The sequence below is a fragment of the Macaca fascicularis genome, chromosome 4 (assembly GCF_037993035.2).
Source record: "Macaca fascicularis isolate 582-1 chromosome 4, T2T-MFA8v1.1".
NCBI classification, from domain to species: domain Eukaryota; kingdom Metazoa; phylum Chordata; class Mammalia; order Primates; family Cercopithecidae; genus Macaca; species Macaca fascicularis.
The window spans coordinates 165,583,606-165,609,432 of NC_088378.1; the positions used below are offsets into that span (position 1 = coordinate 165,583,606).

General features: G+C 40.2%; 1 protein-coding gene and 1 pseudogene across 2 annotated transcripts in view; one reads left to right on the forward strand and one right to left on the reverse strand.

Annotated features, from left to right (window-relative positions):
- Nucleotides 1-254: 254 nt before the first annotated feature.
- Nucleotides 255-959, forward strand: LOC102146306 (peptidyl-prolyl cis-trans isomerase A pseudogene; annotated as a pseudogene).
- A 4,362-nt stretch (nucleotides 960-5,321) lies between these two features.
- Nucleotides 5,322-25,827, reverse strand: part of RIOK1 (RIO kinase 1) — a 28,742-nt gene continuing 8,236 nt past the window's right edge. For both annotated transcript variants that reach the window (XM_074038896.1, XM_015448810.3), the window contains 13 exons: nucleotides 25,119-25,161; nucleotides 22,799-22,891; nucleotides 20,162-20,274; nucleotides 19,980-20,060; nucleotides 18,852-18,938; nucleotides 18,007-18,144; nucleotides 17,536-17,639; nucleotides 17,205-17,311; nucleotides 12,278-12,343; nucleotides 11,268-11,387; nucleotides 9,790-9,843; nucleotides 8,337-8,489; nucleotides 5,322-5,684 (listed from right to left, as the gene is read on the reverse strand). In XM_074038896.1, coding sequence (XP_073894997.1) covers nucleotides 5,574-5,684; nucleotides 8,337-8,489; nucleotides 9,790-9,843; nucleotides 11,268-11,387; nucleotides 12,278-12,343; nucleotides 17,205-17,311; nucleotides 17,536-17,639; nucleotides 18,007-18,144; nucleotides 18,852-18,938; nucleotides 19,980-20,060; nucleotides 20,162-20,274; nucleotides 22,799-22,870 — 1,206 coding nt within the window. In that variant the 5' untranslated portion in view covers nucleotides 22,871-22,891; nucleotides 25,119-25,161 and the 3' untranslated portion in view covers nucleotides 5,322-5,573. The remainder of the gene's footprint in view (nucleotides 5,685-8,336; nucleotides 8,490-9,789; nucleotides 9,844-11,267; nucleotides 11,388-12,277; nucleotides 12,344-17,204; nucleotides 17,312-17,535; nucleotides 17,640-18,006; nucleotides 18,145-18,851; nucleotides 18,939-19,979; nucleotides 20,061-20,161; nucleotides 20,275-22,798; nucleotides 22,892-25,118; nucleotides 25,162-25,827) is intronic.

Genomic DNA, 25,827 nt, shown 5'->3' on the forward strand with positions numbered 1-25,827 from the left:
GGTACTATCAGCCTGATCCATCCATTGCGAAGTTCCCCACCAGCTCTTCTCAGTATCCTTCACAATAATCTATGAGGGAGGTACTGCTATTACTTCCACAGTGATTACAGCATTTGCCTTCTTAATGGTGTCAGGGTCTGAGACCCTGATGCACCCAACCCCACAGTGGGAGCTGCACCTGAGGTCCAATAAAAAATAGACCCCTCTTTAGCTTTGCAGACGCCACTGCCAAGGAAAACCCTGTACTATTAGCCATGGTCAACCCCACTGTGTTCTTCGACATTGCTGTCCACGGCAAGCCCTGGGGCCGCGTCTCCTTTGAGCTGTTTGCAGACAAGTTTCCAAAGACAGCAGAAAATTTTCGTGCTCTGAGCACTGGAGAGAAAGGATTTGGTTATAAGGGTTCCTGCTTTCACAGAATTATTCCAGGGTTTATGTGTCAGGGTGGTGACTTCACACGCCATAACGGCACTGGTGGCAAGTCTATCTATGGGGAGAAATTTGAAGAGAACTCCATCCTAAAGCATACAGATCCTGGCATCTTGTCCATGGCAAATGCTGGACCCAACACAAATGGTTCCCAGTTTTTCATCTGCACTGCCAAGACCGAGTGGTTGGATGGCAAGCATGTGGTCTTTGGCAAAGTGAAAGAAGGCATGAATATTGTGGAGGCCATGGAGCGCTTTGGGTCCAGGAATGGCAAGACCAGCAAGATCACCACTGCTGACTGTGGACAACTCTAATAAGTTTGACTTGTGTTTTATCTTCGCCCTGAGACCATTCCTTCTGTAGCTGAGGAGAGCACCCTCCACCCCATTTGCTCACAGTATCCTTGAATCTTTGTGCTCTCGCTGCAGTTCCCTTTGGGTTCCATGTTTTCCTTGTTCCCTCCCATGCCTAGCTGGATTGCAGAGTTTAGTTAAGTTTATGATTATGAAATAAAAACTAAATAACAACAACAACAACAACAAAAATAGACCCCCTCTTCTCACCTTTCTGATTCCTGAAACACTCCCATAGTGCTCATGGTAACATACCATAAAAAACCAAACAAACAAACAAAAAAACCCTTTATTCCCAACTTCTCTTCTGAGGGTTCCCTCCTCCTCACTGCATCTACACGCTGGCTCTCCTCTCGGGTGCCTCTTCCCTCCTGCCCTCTTCTGCCCTGTGTCATCAGACGCCACTCACTTCCCCTCCATCATGGGCATGGGTGATGTCCCCTCTTGCAGCGCACTACCCCTCACTCTGAACATTTCCAGCTTGTCTCCGATACTCTCAAACCATGCCTATCAGAACTCGAATGACTCTCCACAATTCCGCCTCGGTCCTTGCCCTTCTGGCCTTCAGTGCTTTTATCTGCTACCCTACCACAGCCACTCACGCCTGTGGCTGTATCCTAGACACCGCCAGCAAGGGCAACTTCCATACTACAACTTCCAACACCCCATTCTCTCACCGCAGCCTCTCCAACTTAGCATTCTAGCATCCTGACTCCAACAATGTTTTGGCCCCAAAGTCACTACTTTTTCACTGCCAAGTTATATGACTTATGCCAGATATATACTGTACAGAATTGGTAATGGCTACAAGTTCACCCAAAGATGACAAAAGTTAATCAGCCTTTAAACAAACCCAAACATAGCACCAATAAAAGGCAATGGAAACCTGTCTCTGAGATCTGGAGATGGCTCTGCTTTATGCCAGAAGAAACTCATCATTCTGAAAGAAAAAAAAAAAAAAAAAAGTCAAAAAGGATTTTGTGGCAGTGAGGCTACTCTAGCTATAAGGGCCACCTCCTCACGACCATGACCAGCCAGTAACCAAAGCAGGACGTGCAGTCACACAGAAAAAGAAGCAAGCTGAAAACCAAAGTCAAGATTTCCACAAATGCAGTCAATATTCTCAAAATTCAGAGGATTCTACAACACCATCAACTGGGACTAAGATCTCTGGAAGGCATAGATGCAAGACAGTAATTCTTTCCTTATAAAACTGGCTTTAATGATTTCACACCAATATTATGGTTTCCCCTGAAACACTTAAAAGCCTTGATGTGCAAGGCAACACAAACCCAAAGGGTATGAAAGTTAAATACTCCAACTAAAATGCAGGGAATGTGACACCGTAATCCCATTTAGGAGACAGAATATGGAGAGTTCTTGGTTTTGATCCCTGTACCTGAAATCTTCATGGGAAACTATACTTAAGGAGAATGTGCTCACGCTGCCAATTCTTTTAGCTCTTCCATCAAAAAAGTAAACCTCAGAAATCAAAGTAAAGCTCTGAACACTCAAGGTCTTTATTTACGATGTGTATAGACCACTAGAAATTAGAGAGCTTATCAAGTTTTTGAAAATGAAAAGGATTTTTCAGAGATAGCATTCAGAGCCTGACATTTGAGATGTCCTTAAATTTCATTTTTACCTGCATCTGGAAGAACTTTTATTCAATCTCTTCCTTTTCTGAGCCAAAAGGTTAATGAAATCAGTCACAAAACAGGATGGGCCCACAGCCAAGAAACAAGCTGCTGGCACAGAATTAAACAGAATACTCATGAAAACGAAAGATCTCAACAACTCTTAGTGCCAAGCTATAAAGTTTTTCAACATCTTGGATCTGTCTTCATCAAGTTAGTGATAAAGCTGAAGAAAACCTGATGTTAGCCAAGAACCATGGATTCATACTTGATCAGACAGACCTGGGCAAAGATCTGCCACCATTCTCATTTCTCCACTAAAAGACCACATTCAAATGGTGGTGCTGGCCTGGAGTGGGGGTTCACGCCTATAATCCCAGCATTTTGGGAGACGAGGTAGGTGGATCACCTAAGGTCAGGAGTTTGAGACCGGCCTGGCCAACATGGTGAAACCCTGTCTCTACTAAAAATACAAAAATTAGCCAGGTGTGGTGGCGGGCACCTATAATCCCAGCTACTCGGGAGGCTGAGGCAGGAAAATCACTTGAACCTGGGAGGTGAAAGTTGCAGTGAGGCAAGATCGCACCACTGTGCTCCAGCCTGGGTGACAGAGCGAGACTCCATCTCAAAAAAACAAAAACAAAAAACAAAAAAGAAATGGTGGTACTTTCCGGCTGAGAAACGTTCTATTCCTAAACAGGTTTATCAAAGGAAGAATGAGTGATAGCAGCATAGGAAAGAGCTGTCATTTTGTGCTTCAAAGAAGTTATCTAGATTTCTCATAGTAAACTTTTAGAAACATCTGCATTATTTTGATGAATGAGAATCATCAACAACATATGAAATCAGATATAACTACAACCAACAAAATACTGTCCCCAGCTTTGGGCCAAGAGACCCAAATTTCACCTTTCCAAATAGAAAGTAACTGTACAACCAATAATCCATTAACCTAAAACCTGCCAAACAATCAAAAGTCAATTGTTATCAAAGTCAGCAAGCAGCCCTGCTAGTTGTCTGCCTAAGATTAGGCTCCTTCTAAGCCTTCTGATGAGGACAATAATTTCAGGCAAGGTTGGCAAGAATACGATGAGTGGCTAAACCAGCCACAGCCTTACGACCCAGAATCCAAACAAGGATACGGCCGTATCAGCGAGAGGGGTATCAAAAAAGCTTTTCCCAGGTTAGAATCTTCATGACCAACTCTTGATGTTTTACAAGTCACTTCCTCCCAGTAGCAATGTAAGAGAATGAACTGCCCCACAATCCTGCCATTGCTACATCTGGCCAAATGGCACTGATTCCAAGCTTGGAAACTGCGTGATTCAGCAAAAGATAGCGCTGAGGAGCTTGACCTCCTGAGGCAAACATACCATGTCAGAGAGTAAGACCGAAACAAACACAGGAACTGGAAGATCCTGAAGATAAACTCCCCAGAGGTGTGCAGGATTCATGTCTGCTTTTGCTTTTTCTTTCATTGTGCTAACTGTAGACTATTTCACAGGGATTATTTCTGTGTTTCATTGAAATTATATTTCACATGTTGAACTTTAAAGTCAAAATAAACACAATAAAGAGCTCAAATGATTTCCCCCAATAACCCAGTCAAATAAGCAGGACTGAACTTCAGTTTCAGTGAAAACTAGGGGTTGGTTTTTGGAAATTATTTCTAAATGCAATGACTACAATAGTCACTTCTAACATAAAATGTACCATTAAAAAAACTATATGGTAATTTCTTTTAGTATCTGTGCTATGTTGCAGTGTAAGATTTTATCTCACCCTCCTACCCTCCCCAACCCTGCTCCCACCCACAGTCTTTCCCATCACAGTAAGTGGCAGCTCCAGTCATCTCACTGGCTGCTCAGGTCAGAAACCCTGAAGTCACCCTTCACTCCTCGCAATCTCATCTCTTCCCTTAGAACGTGCAACCGCTTCTCTCATGTCAGCCACCATCCTATACCAAGCCATCAGTGTCTCTTGCTTGGGTTTACTTCAATGAACATACCCACGGGTCTCCTACCCTTGCTTCCTGGTCGATTCTCCACAGAGGCCAGAGTAATCCTTTTAAAACAGAAGTCAGATCGTATCACTCCCTGCCAAAACCCTCCCACAGCCATACACTATCTGATTGCATCGACTACTTTCTCCCTTGATGATGATGTCTCAGCTCTGTTTCTGGAAGTTGTCACGTACACTCCTGCCTCAGGGCTTTGCAACTGCTGGTTGCTCTGCCTGGCATGTTCTTCCTTCCTGTTATGCACACGATTCACCTTCTTCAAGTATTTGCTCAAGTATCGGCCCGCAGTAAGGCCTTTCCAGGAACCCTATTTTAAACTGCAAACTCCTGCAAAATAGGCGCCCTCTCATCTCTGCATTATTTCTCTCCATATAATTTATCATCTGCTGATACACCACTTTTTACTTATTTTGGTTAATGTCTTATCTTCCTATCAAAATGTAAACTACTCAAAGGTAGTAATTTTTGCCTAGTTTGTTTTCTGCTGTATCCCCAGCAACTAAAATACTCAAATTTTTGATGAATGAATGAATATGCCAAATGATTGAATGTAAAAAACTTGATGAACTGAGAGGTCCTAGCTCCAAAAAGAACATTAAAGATGAAGTGTAAGAGCATTACAAATGATCACCAATATACACAAGAGCAGAGTTGCAGTGAATGATTAAATCAACAGCCAGCTGAATTGTGAGTGAAATTCCCTTTACATAAACATGGCCTTATAATCAGATGACCTCAGATGGGTCTCTGGTGTGTACAAAGAAAGCAAAACCAATTTTCCCATGAGTGCCTCTGGACACTCACGTAAGAGTTATAGATATTGACATTTAAATATTTATCATGCTTCTGAAAACATATTTGTAAGAGAAAAACATATAAAAATAAAAATGTACAAAGTTCTTTATTAAAATAATAGCTTAAATAAATCCTCTGTCAACACCAGAGTCAGGGACTGGATCTAGACTCTAGAGCTTAGAGTTTTTTACATAATTACATGAAAACACTGAATCCGTCTTCACAGACAGACATGATGACAATTTGGTTAAAATCAATAAGCCATCTTCCAGACGCAGCTTAGAGTTCAGGCGAGAAAAGTAACTGATGACAATGACTGTACATAATATGGTTCTCGTTCTATTTGCCTTTTTTCGTCTTGGCTGTCTTCTCCTTTCTTTTTTTCACATGTTTAGGAATTTTGTTTTTTCTTTTCTCTCTCTGGGCTTCCTTGACCATCTTTTTTCTTTCCTGTAAAAAGCAAACAAAAAAGCCAAATTTCATTCATTTGGAGTATGCATTTTTTTTGTTTTTTGTTTTTTTGTTTTTTAGACAGGGTCTTGCTCTGTCGCCCAGGCTGGAGTGCAATGGTATGATCATGGTTCACTTCAGCCTCCACCTCCTGGGCTCAAGCAATCCTCCCACCTCAGCCTCCTGGGTAGCTGGGACAACAGGCGCACACCACCACACCTGGCTAGGTTTTTTTGGGTATTTTTTGGTAGAGATGGGGCTTCACCAGATTGCTCAGGCTGGTCTCAAACTCCTGGGCTCAAGTGATCCATCCACCTCAATCTCCAAAAATGCTGAGATTACAGGCATGAGCCACTGCACCCACCTGCAGTATTCTTCTTATTATTATAACTAAATAAAATATACACACAGAAGAATAAAAGTGAGTGTAATGTAAAACAAAGAAAAGAAAATGATTATGGGTTGGTGGAGAACTTGGGGTGAAAATTGTCTTTGAGCTTGTTCTTTTTAGAGACAGGGACTCACTCTGTCACCCAGGCGGGAGGGCAGTAGCAGGATCATTGTGCACTGCAGCCTCAAGCTCCTGGGCTCAAGCAACCCTCTTGCCTCAACCTCCCTAGTAGCTGAGACTACAAGCATGAGCCACCATAACTGGCCTTGAGCTTCCTTAATAGAAATGTGAAGACAGCCAAACAGAAATATCCCTAAGAATGTTATTAAATGTTTGCAAATACTTTTCTTTACAAGTTCCATATTCTAACAGAAACAGACATTGGAAAGAGACAAAATATGTATTTCTAGTAGACATACGAGAAAATATGCTAGCAGCTGAGTATGTCCCTCAGAAGTCTTGGGACCCACATTGTATATGGTTTAAAGGATTAGACTAAGATGGAATAATAATAGTTACATAGCATTCAGTCAGCAGTGTCTCTTATGTCTATGGCTAGCAATTAAAGAAATACAAGAGTCCCTTCTTATCCATGGGGGATATATGTTCCAAGACCCCCAGTGGATGCTTAAAACAGTGGATAGTGCCAAACCCTATATATACTATGTTTCTTCCTATATATACATACCTATGATGAGGTTTAATTTATAAATTAGGCACAGTAAGAGATAATAACTAATAATAGAATAGTAACAATATACTATAATAAAAGTTATTTGAATGTGGTCTTTCTCATTCTCAACATATCCCACAGTATCATACTCATGTGACAGTAGCTTATTCATTGGCAGATGCAGCCTCTCTGGTAATTTTTCTGTTTTTTAGTCCAAACCTATTCCTGAATCTGTTTAACTGTTCCTTACAGTAAATGGCCTGGTGTCACTCATTTCAGGGGAACTCTTGCTGAAACCTTTGAAACCTTCGTATAGGCTCAATGCTTTCCGGTGCAACATGGTGTGGTCAACTGGAAGATGTTTTTGTTTACATCTTTCACCCACAAATGTAATGCCTTTTCCATCTTAACTAAGCACTTATCACATACTATGGCCCTAACTTTTGCAGTTTGGGGTGAGATAGCAAAACCAGCAAAAACATCTTTTTCCTTCTCCACAGTGTCACGGATAAAAGATTCTCATCATAGATCTCAGCAACTTCAGCATATGATTCTTTTCCTTTTCTTATTTATTTTTTTGAGACAGAATCTCACTCTGTCACCCAGGCTGGTGTGCAGTGGCATGATCAGCTCACTAGAACCTCAAACTTCTGGGCTCAAGGGATCCTCTTGCCTTAACCTCCCAAGTATCTGGGACCACAGGTGCTCATCACCAATGTTTTAACAGACAGGGTATCACTCTGTTGCCCAGACTGGTCTGGAGTGATCTGCCCTCCTTGGCCTCCGAAAGTGCTAGGATTACAGGCATGAGTTCCTTGCTAAGTCAAGAATGGTCACCTTTCCACTTAAAGGAAGACCTTTATGGCTTCTCTAAAGCACACCTGAACTTCCAACATCACTACTCTTGTAATTTATGGACATTATTAAGCAAAGTAAGGGTTACTTGCACACAAGCACCACAACATCACAGCAGCTGAACCGATAGCCAAGAAGACTACTAAATGACTAATGGGTGGGGAGTGTCGACAGTGTGAAGACGCTGGACCACGTGGTGATTCACATCCCAGGCAGGATGGAGGAGGACAGCATGAATTTCATCACACTACTTAGGACAGTGAGCAATTCAAAACTTATAAATTGTTTATTTCCGGAATTTTCCATTTAATATTTGCAAACCAAGGCTGACTGCTGGGAACTGAAACAGTAGAAAGTGAAAGCATGGAAGCGGGGACTATTATACAGTCTTTCAGATTCCAGAAACATCAAGCTGGGCTATAAGTCCCCCTGAAATGGCTCTTCAGTATTTACCCTGAGTCAACTCTAACATCACTTGTACTTCATACGAAATGTACGGAATTTAGTGCGTGCTCTCTCTAGGCAATGCCCAAGGTGCTCCGATGAGCAGTCCAATCTTGAGATAACGTTACCACCAAAAGTCAAGTTCACACTTAGGTATTAAAACTGTAATTAGAGGTACTTATCAATAATGTTTTCAGCCATCACAATCTAGCTAGATCCTTGAGCAAAGAGAAACAAGAGCCGCTGTGCTCCCACACTAAAGAAAAGGGGAATGTATCTCATTGCTTACTTTTTTATCAACGTCAGGGCCCGTGGTGTGTTTCTTGGGGCGGGCATGGTCTCCCTGCTCTTCAGAGTCTGTGTCAGAGCACTCAGAGCTTCCAGTATCTTCTGAATCAGAACAAGTCCTTTCCTCCACTTGATTTTCTAGGAGTGCAGGGACCTTGAAATTATTAAAGAACCATGTTATTCTAAACCATGTAATTCTAAACAACACATAAACCAAGTTATGTGTTGTTGCTAAATGTGTTAATGCCAGAATTCAGATTTTAGGCTCGCAAATACATGTTAAAAACTAACATCCTGTACTGAAACATTAAAACACCAGAATGAACATCAGGAGGGAAATATGAAAGTAGCCACTCCAAGTAAGGCTCAAGAACATACCCAAATGAAGGAACCAGGGTTTTACTGCGTGACCTAGACCAACGACAAAACCGTTCTGCTTCTTTCAGCTGATCAGGGGCATTTAGTTGGGACTGGGAAGGAGGCGAAATATACATAGAGGTAGAAAATAAAGATTTATACGGATAACTTCACAGCTGTTTTCCTGTGAACCACATTTCTAGCAATAAACTAATCAAATTGAGAGGGAAAACAATATTCAAAGAAGAGAAATTTTCACTACTTCCTGAAATTTAGCAGTTGTCTAATACAGTGCTTCCCAGCAGTTTTTAAGAGTGAGGTTTCCTTTTTATAAGGAAAAAAACAGATCTTTAGAAGTCAATTGTACAAGATTTTCTAGCTTGCTGCAATAAAATCTTCATGCTCTGGAATCCAAAGCATAACTTCCTTATGACACCTGTTATTATAACTCAGAAATGCAAAATACCAGAATTCCCCTAATTCAATTCTTTCCACAGAAAAGACATGATTTTAAGAAAGCAAACTGTGATCCTTTAAGTCTTCAATTAGGAAGATTTGAAGAAATAAAGACTGCTTTTATGACTGCCTAAGTTAGAATTACTTAATCCCTGTCCTTCTAAAATGTAAAACAAAACAAGATTGTTTTAAGAAAAAAGAACATTACAGGAATCCAGCACAGCAGGATTGCTGAACTCATGAGATTGTTCTTTAACAAGTAATATCCTGGTAGGAGACCACATTCCACAGTTTTCCTAAGCTGGTTGTAAAAACCATCAAGAAGCACAATGGCTATCATTAATAACTCCACAAATGACAACTAGAATACAAAAAGATAAATACCTCACCTGCAATTACAGAACAATTCAGAGACAGAAAAATAATTTCCAAATTTCAGTGCTATGTTTAGAAAGAACATAAAAATGGCATTTCTGAAGATGTCCACAGACTTTGAAAGCAACTATAAAATTTTAACAATATAAAATAGCATTAATTTAGTTCTAATAATATTAAATAATAAAAACAAATAATATGACTAGAGTTTTATATCCTTTATAAGTGTTTTCACATAAACGAACAGTAATACATGTTCTTCATACCTTCTGAACTCCTGACAAATCTTTCTTCAATCCAGTGACAGTTTGGTATAGAATCTTATAACCAAAAGGAAAAAAAAATAAGGATCAACATAAAACTAGACAATGAAATATGCATATTGTACTACTAAGAACAATGTGGGTTAAATAACATCTCCTATGATTATACAAAGGTATCTAAAATTAATCTCACTGTAACACAGAAAGTTTATATTATTTCTGTCTACCAGATCTACTGGCCAAATCCAACCAGCCACCTCATAGTTGTTCTTTTTTTTTTTTTTGAGACAGAGTCTTGCTTTGTCGCCCAGGCTAGAGTGCAGTGACATGATCTTGGCTCACTGCAACCTCTGCCACCAGGGTTCAGGAGTTTCTCCTGTCTCAGCCTCCTGAGCAGCTGGGATTACAGGCGCCCGCCACAATGCCCAGCTAATTTTTGTATTTTTAGTAGAGACGAGGTTTTACCATGTTGGCCAGGCTGGTCTCAAACTCCTGACTTCAGCTGATCCACCCACATCGGCCTCCCAAAGTGCTGGGATTACAGGCGTGAGCCTCCATACCCAGCCTTTTTTTTTTTTTTTTTTTGAGAGACAGTCCTGCTCTATAGCCCAGGCTAAAGTTCAATGGTGCAATCTCAGCTCACTGCAGCCTCCGCCTCCCACGTTCAAGTGATTCTCGTGCCTCAGCCTCCCCAGTAGCTGGGATTACAGGAGCACGCCACCATGCCTGGCTAATTTTTGTAGTTTTAGTAGAGACGGGGTTTCACCATATTGGCCAGGTTGGTCTCGAACTCCTGATCTCAAGTGATCTGCCCACCTCGGCCTCCCAAAGGGCTGGGATTACAGGTGTAAGCCACTGCGCCCAGCCTACCTGGTAGTTTTTACAGATAAACATTTGCCATCAATTTGAAGATAGCAAACACAAAATTTCAGCCCCAATTAAGCCAAATATTATCCGCCCCACATCGAATAATTGCACTCTTCTTTAGTATACTTGTATTACACAAGTGTATTCAATTATTATTAAAGTATTTCTAATTTCACGAATACAAATTGAGGGTGAAGTTTTTTCTCTCTTGTTACATAAGGACCTACGGAATCACCTTAATTCTGTTTCTTGGCTTACAAAGCCTGAAATATTTACTATCTGGCCCTTTACCAAAAAGAAATTTTTCCTGAATGATGTATGTTAAAGAAATATATGTTAATGGACCTCATATAATAACCATTAATAGCCTAAACTTGTATCTGAATCTTGTTTCTACAATTATAACTTGTTGGACTCATTCAAATGTGTTACCTCCTCTCATAAATTCCAATGAATTCCCTTTACATTCAATGTGCACACAAGTTAACACAGTTAGTCATCTTGCTAGAAGCCAACATCCAAGATTAGGGGAACTTAAAAGGCCCGAATAGGTTTGGGACAGTCCCCTACTACTTTTGAAGAGCTGCTTGCTACACACCAACCAATCTACTTACATTATCTTGTTGGGCATTCACGGCCATGTCCTCTTCCTTCAATTTCATAATTAGGTCCATATCCCTCTCATAATGTTTTACTTCATTTAAGGTTCTAGGAATATATGCTCGCTTAAAAACCTAACAGAGAGGAAAAGCAAAATCAAAACTGTTATTCATATACTTCTCACATTCACACAGCATACTCCTTCATCAGGTTACAGGGGAATCTATATATTCATTCATCCCCAACGCTGATGCTTAGCCAAGCTGTCTGCACACACTGGTGTCCCATCTGCGATGTGGTGTCCCAAAAGTAACACTACTAATGATAGAACACTAAATTTTGCATATGACTTATTTTAAGGAGGGGGAAAAAAACAACATTAGAGCTGATTCAAGGTTATCCTTAGAATAACACTTCTCCTTCATTTGTGTTCCAAAAAGCTTTTCTGAGCAGGAGGGAAAGGGGTGGAATTACAGTTGGCAAGCGCTGACTGGCTCTGCCTTACAAAACATACCCAGCTGCTGCAGTGAAAAAGGTGGAGAGCTGCCGACAAACACAGGGCTCCTCAGAGTCAACCATTAAGAGTTGTGAGAATTTTTTTAAAAGGCCACTATGGCTCCCTCACAAAAAAACACCCTGACTCATTTTTATCAAAGCATAATATTTAAAATCTACAACATTTCTAGAATCAATACTTAACTCATTTAAAAACTCACATTTGCAAACTAAAAACAGGCTTTTCCTTCTTGACTCCTACATTCTAACAGGCTCTTAAAAAATTTTCTCCATCTAGGACAATGGGCTAACAGGTTGCTGAGTGGACCAATACAGTGAAATGTAAACTATCCAACTTGGCTCACTTAAATCATTTACCATAATACATCTCAAGGAAATATTACCATCATTTGAAAAAGCTGCTTATGTATTTAAATCAAGTTTATGCTCTAGCAACATAAAACAAACAAACAAAAAAACCTCAAAACACAAGTGTTTCCAAAGGCTGTGAACAGATAATAAATTCTACCTCTTCATCCACATGATCTTGGCTAGACCTTTCCTCCTTGGTCCTTTGAGATGCTATTTCCATGGCCTTGGAAAGAAAATAAAAATGACTTTCTTTTACATTCCAACTGCAGAAAACATATCCATGTTCCAGTTTTGGTATAAACTTGTTGCAGTCTTTATAAGTATCACCTCCTCACACTTATGAAAGCATTTAGTGAGTTCTAATGGTATAAGTTACCTTTCTAGCACAGACCTCACCAAAAAGGCTGCCATCAACCCAAAAGTAACAATAAATCAAGCTCTTCTAGTCTGGGGAATCCCTAGCTTCCCCTTTTTCAAAAGTTATGGTACTTTTACTAAATTTAAATAATTAGTTTTTGCATTTAGTAAAAGCTTTAGCATTTACTAAAGGAATACAGAGACCTAAAGAATGAAAGAACCATTCCTTAAATCCTGAGCAGTGGGCAAAGGGAATTGCAAAGAAGGCTGGCTGGCTGTAAATCCTGAATATACAACTCTATTGCTGCTGCAGTATAAACCACCAAAGAAGCTCTCTGAGCAAACAATGACTGAAACGAGGGTGACAAAGATTCCAAAGGGTTCTTTTGGTTTGTAAAACTGAGTGTCTGTTCTCTTCTCTATATAGAAGAAAGGAAAAAATTGTGGGAGCAGAGTTTTTTTTTTTAAGTTTAGACATGAAAATCAGTGCTTACCCGGGCACGGTGGCTCACGCCTCTCATCTCAGCACTCTGGGAGGCTGAGGCCGGCAGATCACCTGAGATCAACAGTTTATGACCAGCCTGGGCAATATGGTGAAACCCCATCTCTACTAAAAATACAAAAATTAGGCCAGGTGCAGTGGCTCACGCCTGTAATCCCAGCACTTTGGGGAGGCTGAGGCGGGCAGACCACGAGGTCGGGAGTTCGAGACCAGCCTGGCCAACATGGCGAAACCCCGTCTCTACTAAAAAATACAAAAATTAGCCAGGCATGCTGGCACGCACCTGTAATCCCAGTTATTCGGGAGGCTGAGGCAGGAGAATCGCTTGAACCCAGGAAGTGGAGGTTGTGGTGAGCCATGATCGTGCCACTGCACTCCAGCCTGGGTTACAGAGTGAGACTCCATCTCAAAACACACACATACACATACACACACAATTAGCCAGGAGTGGTGGTGGGCTCCTGTAATCCCAGCTATTGGGGAGGCTGAGGCAGGAGAACTGCTTTAACCCAGGAGATGGAGATTATAGTGAACCGAAATTGCACACTGTACTCTAGCCTGGGTGACAAGAGTGAAACTTCGTCAAAAAAAAAAAAAGAGGCCGGGCACAGTGGCTCACACTTATGATCCCGGTACTTTGGGAGGCCGAGGTGGGTGGATCACCTGAGGTCGGGAGTTCAAGACCAGCCTGACCAACATGGAGAAACCCCATCTCTATAGAAAATACAAAATTAGCTGGGCATGGTGGCGCATGCCTGTAATCCCAGCTACTCGGGAGGCTGAGGCAGGAAAATCGCTTGAACCCAGGAGGCGGAGGTTGTGGTGAGCGGAGATTGCCCCATTGCACTCCAGCCTGGGCAACAAGAGGGAACTCCATTTCCAAAAAAAAGAAAAACAAGTTGAGGAATAAAAATGACACACTTATTTATTCCATTAAAGATGTGATTGCCTACTATGGGCCAGATATTGGGTACTTGGCAATACATGAAACTCCTGTTTCATAAAAGTTCACAATTGAGGGTGACAGAATTAAGAACTTAGTATAATAAGTGACACAACGTGACTACTTCTATTATAGTTATATGAGACTATACCTATGAAAACAATTTCTGCTGAAATCCCCCTCCAAAGAGCTTTCTAACCAGAATTTTAAAGTTCACAAGGCAGAGCAAAGTTGAGCAAAGGCAGAAATGGGAAGGTATTACAAGGAAATGGAACAAGAGGAAAAGACAGGATAAAACCTGAAAACCTGGCCAGGCACGGCGACTTACGCCTGTAATCCCAGCACTCTGGGAGGCCGAGGCAGGTGGATCACCTGAGGTCAGGAGTTTGAGACTGGCCATGGCCAACATGGTGAAACCCTGTCTCTACAAAAATACAAAAATTAGGTGGGCTTGATGGGAGGTGCCTGTAATCCCAGTACTCAGGAGGCTGAGGTGGGAGAATCACTTGAATCCAGGAGGTGGAGGTTGCAGTGAGCTGAGATTGCACCCCTACACTCCAGCCTAGGCAACAGAATGAGACACCGTCCCAAAAACAAACAAACCTGAAAACCTATGGAGGGGCATACATGCCATGTGTTCAAAACTGTGATTCACAGACAAACATAAAAATAGATAAACTGGATCGCATCAAAATTTAAAACTTCTGTGCATCAAAGTTTGTAATCAACAGAGTGAAAAGACAAGTCAAAGAATGGGAATAAATATTTGCAAATCACCTATCTGACATATCCAGAAAATACAACTACAACTCAACAAAAAAAACCCAAACCCGATTAAAAAAAGACATGGGGTTGGACACTGTGGCTCATGCCTATAACCCCAGAACTTTGAGAGGCCGAGAGAGGAAAAAGTACTTAAGCCCAGGAGTTTAAGACCAGACTGAACACAGTGAGACCCTGTCCCAACAAAATGAAAAAGAAAAAGAAAAACTGGCTGGGTGTCATGGTGTGCGCCTATAGTCTCAGCAGGCTGAGACAGCTGAGGCAGGGGAACTGCTTGAGTCTAGAAGGTTGAGGCTGTAGTGAGCCAGGATTGTACCACTGTACTACAGATTGGGTGACAGAGAGACCCTGTCTCTTAAATAAAAAAAAAAAAAAAGACATTTCTCCAAAGAAAATATATAAATGGCCAAGAAGCACATGAAAAGATGCTCAACATCACTAGTAATCAGGGAATCATAAACCAAAACCATAATAACATACACCTCACACTCATTAGGGGGTCTCTCATTGTCAAAACAAAATAAGAAACAAAATAATAGATATTGGTGAGGATGTGGAGATTAATAAGTGCTGGTGAGGATGTGGAGCGATTAACACCCTTGAGCACTGCTGGTGATAATGTAAAATGGTGCAGCCGCTATAGTAAACAGTATGGTGGGTTCCTTAGAAACTTGAAAATAGAAATACCACTTGATCCAGCAACTCTGCCTCTGGGTGTATATTCAGAAGAACTAAAAGCAGGGTCTTGAAGAGATATTTATACATCCATGTTCATAGCAGCATTATTCAGAATAGCCAGAAGGTATAAGCAACCTGTATGTCCATCCACAGATGAAAGGATAAACAAAATGTAGTATATACATACACTGGACTATTATTCAGCCTTAAAAGAAGAAATCCTAGGCTGGGCACGGTAGGCTCATGTCTGTAATCCCAGCACTTCGGGAGGCCGAGGCAGGCAGATCACTAGAGACCGGGAGTTCAAGACCAGCCTAGCCAACATGGTGAAACCCCATCTCTACCAAAAGTACACAAATCAGCTGGGTGTAGTGGCTTGCACCTGTAGTCCCAGCTACTCGGGGAGGCCGAGGTGGTAGAATCGCTTGAACCCGAAGGTGGAGGTTGCAGTGAGCCAAGACTGCACCGCTGTACTCCAGCCTGGGTAACAGAGTGAGACCCTGTCTCAAACAAAAAAAGAAGAAGAAATCCTGTCACATGCTACAACATGGATGAACCTTATCATACTAAGTGATATAAGTCAAACACAAAAAGACAAATACTATATGATTCCACTTATAAGAGGTACCTAGAGTAGGTGAATTCACAAAGACAGAAAGTAGAATGGTGATTGCTGGAGGATGGGAAGTTGTTACTTAATGGGTACAGAGTATCCCTCTGGGATGATGCAACAGGTGTGGAGACAGATTGTGGTGATAGTTTGTACAACAATGTGAATGTACTTAATGCCACTGAACCATACATTCAAATGGTTAAAGCAATAAATTTTTATATTATGTCTTTTACCAGAATTCTAAAAAATTATATATTCAGAAAAGCCTCTGAGGCCGGGAGTTGTGGCTCACACCTGTAATCCCAGCACTTTGGGAGGCTGAGGCAGGTGGATCACCTGAGGCCAAGATTTCAAAACTAGCCTGGGCAACATGATGAAACCCTGTCTCTACAAAAAATACAAAAATTAGCTGGGTGTGGTGGCATGTGTCCATAGTCCCAGGTACTCAGAGGCTGAGCTGGGAGGATCACTTGACCCTGCGGGGCAGAGGTTGCAGTGAGCCAAGATTTTGCCACCATGTTCCAGCCTGCGTGACAGAGCGGAATCCTGTCTCAAAAAAAAAAAAAAAAAAGGAAGAAAAGAAAAAAGAAAAAGAAAGAAAAAGAAAGGCCTCTGAGAAACAAGGGAAAAGAATTAATGACCAAAAAACTGAGTTTTCTTACTAAACTTTCACAAACTTTGACAGTCTATGTAATCTTGCCAGATAATTAAAGTAAAAAAACCTTGGCTATCAAGTTGACTCAGGAGAGGAAAGGGGAAAAAAAAAAAAAAAAAAAAAAAACCTGGCTTTACCATTGGCTGTTGGCTGTTTTGCTATATTTTTGATTCTTCATCTGTTAAGTAAGAAGGAAAAGGTGTCAGGAAGCTGTCAAAATGAATAAACTACACTATGCAATCTGGGTCCCTCAGAAGTGTCAAGCAAATGCAATTACTGGTTAGCATCCCAAATCCAAAAATCAAAAATCTAAAATACTCCAAAATCCAAAACTTTTTGAGCACCAACATGATGTTCAAATGAAATGCCAAATGGAGCAGTGACGATTTTGGATTTTGGTATTTCGGATGCTCAACTAGGGTAAGTACAAGGCAAATATTTCAAAATTGGAAAAAATTCAAAATCTGAAACACTTCTGGTCCCAAGCACTTGAGGTAAGAGATACTGAACCTGTACTGCTATTTTTTATTCCTCCTTCCTCTCCCTGTCTTACCTTTGAGAGATAAGCATCCATGTTCTCATGTGTAATGGATGGATCTGTGACAAATTCAAAGAGCTCCCGCACAGTCATGACGGCAACACTGTGCTTCAGAAAGAAATCTGTCAGAAGGAAAAACGTTGATAGCTTTTATGAGGAAAAAGGTTAGTATTCCAACTACCTTATAGAGAAACAAGGAGATAAAACTACATACCATCTCCCCACAAATGGTTTAAGCGTCACTGCACCAAACAATTTAGTGAGAACATTTTATGCCAACAGCTTAACTGAGTACAAAACCAAAACAGACCAACGAGCTGTTTCGAAAATTCCCGTTTCTACTCACCATTGACGTTGGTGCAATCCTTTCTCAAGAACTCCAAGGCATGCGGGTGGTCGTGCTCCACAGACTGAGAAACGTCAATGATATACACGCCTCCAGCGTGGTACCTATGGCCAGAGACACAGAAGCTGTGGGATGGTACTACTTTACTGTTTTTTGTTTAAAATAAATTCTACTCTTAAGAGCAAGGGAAGTAATTCACAAAATGACCAAGGTAGATAAGATGAGGCCATCCTGACTAACAGATGAAAGCTGGGAGAATTTCCAAAGTCCATTCACTGTTAATGATCCAAGCGGTCAATTCTGTGACTAAGGTCACTGAAAAAAGGAATCCTATCTTATGCCATTTGGAAGCCAACAATAAAACTTCAGATGTTAGTGTGACTTCTTGGAGTGGGATTTTGTTTGTCATTTATCATTTTAAAGGACACAAAACAACTTACAGGCAGTTCTTAAGAGACAAAATACACTCACAGCATGTTAAATTCACTGAGATCTGCATGGACGAGTCTGGCATCCTGATACATTCTTCTCATGTATTGAATGACCTGCAGGTACAACTCCCGAGCCTTGGATTCTGATAACTGGACATTTTTCAAGAGTGGTGCAGGCCTTGAATGAAAAGAAAATGAACTAAGACAAAATGACCAAGAACAGCCGGGCATGGTGGCTCAAGCCTGTAATCCCAGCACTTAGGGAGGCCGAGACGGGCGGATCACGAGGTCAGGAGATCGAGACCATCCTGGCTAACACGGTGAAACCCCGTCTCTACTAAAACATACAAAAAAACTAGCCGGGCGCGGTGGCGGGCGCCTGTAGTCCCAGCTACTCGGGAGGCTGAGGCAGGAGAATGGTATGAACCCGGGAGGCAGAGCTTGCAGTGAGCTGAGATCCGGCCACTGCACCTCAGCCTGGGCGACAGAGCAAGACTCCATCTCAAAAAGAAAAAAAAAAAGACCAAGAACAAGTTTTCTTGCTTCTTACTATACTGTTACATGCCTTTCTCTTCTACAACTCATCATGTGAGCTGCATGTGGGACAATCTGCCTCACTGCAGATAAACCAAGAAGGTGCCAGCAAATAGATGCTTTCCCAACACACTAAGACCACCCTCCAACATAGGACTAACTTGCTCCTCATTCTGAAGCATTTTCAGACTTAAAAAGCTAGAATACATTGATAACATGTATTCACTAATATAGTGGGAAAGATTCATAAAAGAAGTTATTCAAATGGGAAATATTCACATAGTGGATAAACTCAAAGAACTTAAAAATACAGTTCTCAGAATGCAATTATTAGGGCTTCCACATACTTACACGTCATCTTTACCAATGAAACTCATGACAAGAACATGACTTCTTAGCATTATTGGTTCTGGACACGGTATCTCTGCTGTGTTTAGCCTGTGACATTGTAACAAATAAAAGGACAGCTGAAAAGTTGAAAAGGCATCTAAATAAATTACAACTGCAGGTCACAAAATTAATATGGCTGTTAAGAAATAGCACCAAGGCCTCTCAAGTGTATTATAATATTTCATAAACTCTAAGATAATGTTAACTGGCACCATTATGTACCACTGAGAATGACAAAACACTAGCAACTCGACTATTACATCCCATAACCTATAATAGCCAAAGCAATTCCAGAGATGTTAAACTGAAAAAAAATGTGCATCTTACAATGGAGGAAATAAAGGAGATATATGTCCACAATGTGAGTTGATTAGCCTGAAAAATGCTTAATAAAAATAGTTGGACTCACACCTAATAGCTTGTTGAACACAAAAGACTTTCAAAACGAGTAGTACTTACTCAATGCTACACTATCCAATGTGCCACCTGTGTACAGCATATAAAAAGTTAGAAGACATTTTAAAAACTCCATACTTTTCAGAAAACTTGATCTCAACTAGATGAGGCCTTTACCTGATAAAAAGGTCTTAGTGCAAACAAAGAATATATAAAAGTGTCCAAAACTGGACTGAAATAAGAAAAGGAAGCCACGACAAACAAAGAGTTCACAACCTAACAAGATTAGCCCAAAACTGCAATACCTATGAAACATGACAGAGCATTATAACCACCTGATTGTGTCACTTTCCTGCTAAAATCCTTTAACAGTTCCTTATTGTCCTCAGTATAAACTGCAAATGTTTTCAATGGCTTACGAGGCCTTCCAAATGACCTAGCTTTGTGGAATAAATATGAATTGTAGCAGTATTCTTCTGCAATGGATTCTCAGAATAGAAAACAACAGAATAGGAAACAATCTCTATTTGTCCAGAAATGTGTTTCTTGTGCTTACTTCAGCAGACCTAATAGAAATGAAGGCCCTAACAAGTCCCTGCATTTGGGCAGAACCACACTGGGATCTGCTGGGAGGAAGGACTGATGTTCATGTGCAGGGCACAGGACAGACATACACACATCCCAGACAGTCACCTGATTAAGTTCCTCATTTCTTTTTCTGCCCAAGTTTTCACCATTTTCCTAGGGTTTCCTTTACAATAGCCATGACGAAATCTTGAATAAGAAAAATATTTATTATTTCAAGTATTCCATTATTGTCTTAATGTTTTAGGAAACAGAAATTAAACCAACTGGAGGGAAAAATCTGAACTTACCTGAATTCCCCACTTACATATTTATCCCGATCTTTGAACACCAAAATAGAAGTTTTATAAATTTTGATTGCTCTGCTCTCTCCATCAGCTGTGCTAGCATGGTATACATTAGCCTATTTTAAGTCAAAAACAAAAATGAAGTTTACACTAAATAACTACTTTTTCAATATATTTGATTCTAACCTCAAAAGTCAAGTGAACTGAAATAACATGCATTAAGGAATACCACTGTCTTCTGAAGATGCGAATTAAAATATAAAACATTACATCAAAAGGACAGTAAACATAGCTCCAATATACAAATACAGTCATGTACCACATAACATTTTAGTCACTGACAGGTGGCTGACTGTATTTATGAGACGATCCCATAAGATTATAACAGGTATTTTTACTGTACTTTTTATATGTCTAGATAAATATTTACCATTGTGCTGCAATTACTCCAGTATTCAGTACAGAAACCTGTTATACAGATTGGGAACTACCATATAGCCTGAGAGTGCAACAGGCTATACTATCTAGGTTTGTGTAAGTACACTCTATAATGTTCTTCACATAATGACAAATTTGCCTGATGGATTTCTCAGAAAGAATTCCCTTCATTAAGCAATGCAAGACTGTACAGTAAAATCCAGTTTAAATATAGGTGAGAAGTGGTTTCAAACTTTTTTATATCTCAAGTATATGCAAAATAATTAAAGACCTTTTTTTTTTTATCATACTTTAAGTTCTAGGGTACATGTGCACAACATGCAGGTTTGTTACATATGTATCCATGTGCTATGTTGGTGTGCTGCACCCATTAACTCGTCATTTACATTAGGTATATCTCCTAATGCTATCCCTCCCCTGTCTCCCCACCCCACGACAGGCCCTAGTGTGTGATGTTCCCCTTCCTGTGTCCAAGTGTTCTCATTGTTTAATTCCCACCTATGAGTGAGAACATGCGGTGTTTGGTTTTCTGTCCTTGCGATAGTCTGCTGAGAATGATGGTTTCCGGCTTCATCCATGTCCCTACAAAGGACATGAACTCATCCTTTTTTATGGCTGCATAGTATTCCATGGTGTATATGTGCCACATTTTCTTAATCCAGTCTATCACTGATGGACATTTGGGTTGGTTCCAAGTCTTTGCTATTGTGAATAGTGCCACAATAAACATACATGTGCATGTATCTTTATAGCAGCATGATTTATAATCCTTTGGGTATATACCCAGTAATGGGATGGCTGGGTCAAATGGTATTTCTAGTTCTAGATCCTTGAGGAATCGCCACACTGTCTTCCACAATGGTTGAACTAGTTTCTAGTCCCACCAACAGTGTAAAAGTGTTCCTATTTCTCCACATCCTCTCCAGCACCTGTTGTTTCCTGACTTTTTAATGATTGCCATTCTAACTGGTGTGAGATGGTATCTCATTGTGGTTTTGATTTGCATTCATCTGATGGCCAGTGATGATGAGCATTTTTTCATGTGTTTGTTGGTTACATAAATGTCTTCTTTTGAGAAGTGTCTGTTCATATCCTTCGCCCACTTTTTGATGGGGTTGTTTGACTTTTTCTTGTAAATTTGTTTAAGTTCTTTGTAGATTCTGGATATTAGCCCTTTGTCAGACGGGTAGATTGCAAAAATTTTCTCCCATTCTGTAGGTCGCCTGTTCTCTCTGATGGTAGTTTCTTTCGCTGTGCAGAAGCTCTTTAATTTAATTAGGTCCCATTTGTCAATTTTGCCTTTTATTGCCATAACGACATTCTTAAATCCAGTGATTCAGGCCAGGCACAGAGGCTCATGCCTGTAATACCAGCACTTTGGGATGCCAAGGCGGGTGAATCCTTTAGGCCAAAAATTTGAGACCAGCCTGGTCAACATGGCAAAACCCTGCCTCTACTACAAATACAAAAATTAGCTGGGTGTGGTGGTGCATGCCGGTAGTCCCAGCTACTCGGGAGGCTGAGGCAGGAAAATTGCTAGTACCTGAGAGGCAGAGGTTGTAGTGAGCTGAGAACATGCCACTATACTCTAGCCTGGGAGACTGTATTAAAAAAAAAAAAAAAAAAAAAAAAAGACTCTGTTAAGGCTCTGTTTAAAAAAAAATTAAAAATCCAATGTTTTATAAGTTGAATTTTACTGAGAATTGCTTCCAGCAGAATGGGTTTTACACTTTCAAGGGTCTGCAGACCCCTGCCATTATAGATGAGTAAATCACAGTAAGGGTTTCCTTCAAGCCAGAATACTCAATTTTGAGTCAAAAGGATTTCAAAGTCTTCTCTAACAAACAGAAGGCAGTATATCCATATGTAAAGAAAAAAAATAAGAAAGACTTGCTGACTCATAGAAACATACCATAAGCCCCTGGCCCCATGAGTAATTTATTTGATTAGAACTCAAGCCTGTAATAATCTGACCATCTGCCTTACTACTGGGCACAACTAGTTAGACTCCATGACACAATGCAGCAGTGGTAGTGAAAGGGCATAGTTATATGTACAATTTCCTCTCTAACCATAAATATTAATGTGTATGACTTTGTTTTTCTTTCTTCTTAAAGGCATAATTTAGTACTAAGTGCCATAGTTTCATTTGGTATCTGAAATAAGAAAACTAAATATTCAATCATCCAAAGAAGAGCTCACTTCTTTTCCTGTGCTAATGCAGCCATTTATCTCTGTTATGATTCCTCTAGTCAACATCTTGAATAAAATCATTCTTGTTCTGGGATCCAACACCTAAAAAGAAAGGCAAAAATTAAAAAGTTCCAAAAGATAGTACCAAATTTTCCTCATTAAAATCTGTGGCAATTAATAAACAGCAGAGCTTAACTGTATTATGCTATCCTGGTTGACTAAATGAGAGTCACTATTTGGCGCTTTTATTCACTCTAATTGTTAATCAGTAAAATGTCAGGTAAAGGCCAAAGGAACCAAAGGTAACCAACTAACAGGTTCATCCAGTCATGGAATTCAAAGGCTACCAAGTCCATGGGAAACAGAAATGAACTCTAGGCTATTAGCTAATAGAAATATAATGCAGACTACATAAATAGTATTACATGTTCTAGTCACTACACTGAGTAAAAAGAATCAGGTGAAATTATCTTAATATATTTTATTTAACTCAAAATATCTAAAACACTATCGTTTCAACCTGTATCAATATAAAAAGTCATCAGTGAGATAGTCCTTGTTTCTGACACTAAGTCTGCAAACTCCGGTGTGTCTTTTGCATTTACAGCACATTCAATTCACACTAGCCACTTCTCAAGTGCCCAGTGGCTACTGCCATGGACAGGCAGCTTTAAATCAAGGGTTAGCATTCTCTGGCCCAGGGACCAAATCAGGCCACAGCTTATTTTTCCTTAGCCTGCAAGCTAAGAATGGGTTTTACACTTTTAAAGGATTGCTTTGGAAAAAAAACAACAAAAAACAAATTCTATGTGAGCCACAATGCTCGCATCTGTTTACTAGCTGGCCCTTTCAAGAGTCTGCAGACCCCTGCCATTACAGATGAGTAAATCACGGCAAGAGTCTGCTTCAAGCCAGAGTAATCAATCTTGAGAAAAAAGGATTTCAAAGCCTTCTCTAACAAACAGAAGGCAGTGAATTTAAAGGCTGTTCTTGTTCATCTCTGAAACTAGAGCAGCCAAATATTTGTATGCAATTTCTAAGGATACCAAACAATAACTCCTTGTGGCTCAGGCAGGCCCTCTAGCCCCCATGGGGTGAGACAGTATTATAAACTAGCCAAACCCAACTATACTTTAGGGTCCACCTTCAATGAAGTGGCTGGGGTCACACTAGAAACCTAAGGTTAATATAAACAAAACCACCTGGGAAGACTACAAGACTAAAAGCCAAATCACAACCATTGCAATTACAGAAGAATGAAAAGGCACTAGTTTCCATTCCTTCTCTACTGCACAGGTAAGCAAAGAGGGGAAGTCAGCTGGCTGAGTATGGGTCTCTAGGTACAGAACTGCACTTCTGCAAAGTTAGTAGTCAGACAAGTAAGGGGCATAGGAAGAAGTAACAAACTAAATGGCTTAAGAACAAAACAAGGAAAGAGAAATGATAAATGTATACACAAGCATATATTTTACACAGACAGCTGAAGACTCAAGCTGTGTACTCTATCATTCAAAATTAATTTTGAAAGAGAAAAAGAATGTCCTGCCAAAAATAACCCTAAACTTATGTAGGGTCTTTGAAACTTAAGGTTATCTCATTTTTCTGAGGTGAACCATACTTTGTTTTCAATTACAGAAATAAATCACAAAATAAACTAGAGGACAATGAAGACACAGACCCCAGACCCGGCTTCTGTCTAACGGTGGAATTCAGAACATGTGTTTGTGTATATGGGGGTGGGGGTTGGGGGTGGAGAGGAGTGGTAGGTGGCAGAGGCAAATGTTTTGACTCTTTTTATCACTTTCTTCACATCAAAAATCTGGGCCAAAGCTAATATTCAATCACATTCTTCTGAATGTGGGAAAATTAGGGGTCAATTTTTCCCCATTCTTGAATAGAAAGAATAAAACAAGCATAATTTCTAAACAAAGGATTCCTAATTGGAAATTTGAAGACCTTATCTGCCCCTCTCTCCTTTACACCCACACTTTCTGCTTTGTGGCAGATACCCTACCTATCTTCTGGGAAAGCTCACAAGATTCCTGCGGACCTTTTCTAAAAGACTGCTGGTCTGATAATCTCTCCAAGAAGGGAAAGCATTGCATGGTGGCTCTGCAAGGCCACTGAAGGACTATGACCCTAATTCATCCAATAGTCCTATAAAAGCAAAATATGTCTCTAAACTCGAAACTATAAAAAGGAGTAATTGTATATAGGACTAATTTTAGGTAACATTAGCATTAAGCAAAAAGGATAAAAGCAAACTACAATTCAAAGAGAAAAGAAACGCTAATTAAAAAGAAGAGTTTGCAACACATTTAAATTGTACCTGTTCTACAGTTGCTCTGTCTGCCTTATCTTTGATGCGATACCTAACCAAAAACAAAAACATATAGTTGACACATTCAAAATTCAGCGAGAAGCCAAAATAAAAAGCTTCTAAATGTAGATAATTTCATGAAAATTCCTAAGTAAGTAGTTTCTTTAAATAACAGATTTTATGATATGATTGTATATTTTTCACTACTCAGTGAAACTTTCTTCATTTCCCCTGAATATGCAAAATTCAATTCTGTATTTTGGCAAAAGGAGTACATATGCAGTAAAAAGAAAAATCTATTCCTATTTCAGAAGCATCAAAGAGCCGCCAGGGTAAAGTGAACAATGCTGAAAAAGAGAAAACATTTAGTATATTTATACTGTCCTTCAAATCTTTAACGATTCTATTAGCACGAATTAAAGTCTTGTCTTCTTTTATTTAAAGAGACAGCATCTCACTATGTTGCCCAGGCTAGACATAGACTCCTTGGCTCAAGTATTCTTCCTGCCTCAGCCTCCACATAGAGTTAGTCATTTACAAGGCTTTCTCTTTAGAGTCATTTTCTAAGAAGACACAAGTTTTTGTTTGTTTGTTTGTTTGCTTGTTTTGAGATGGAGTCTTGCTCTGTCGCTCAGGCTGAAGTGCACTGGCGCAATATTGGCTCGCTGCAAGCTCCGTCTCCCGGGTTCACGCCATTCTCCTGCCCCAGCCTCCCGAG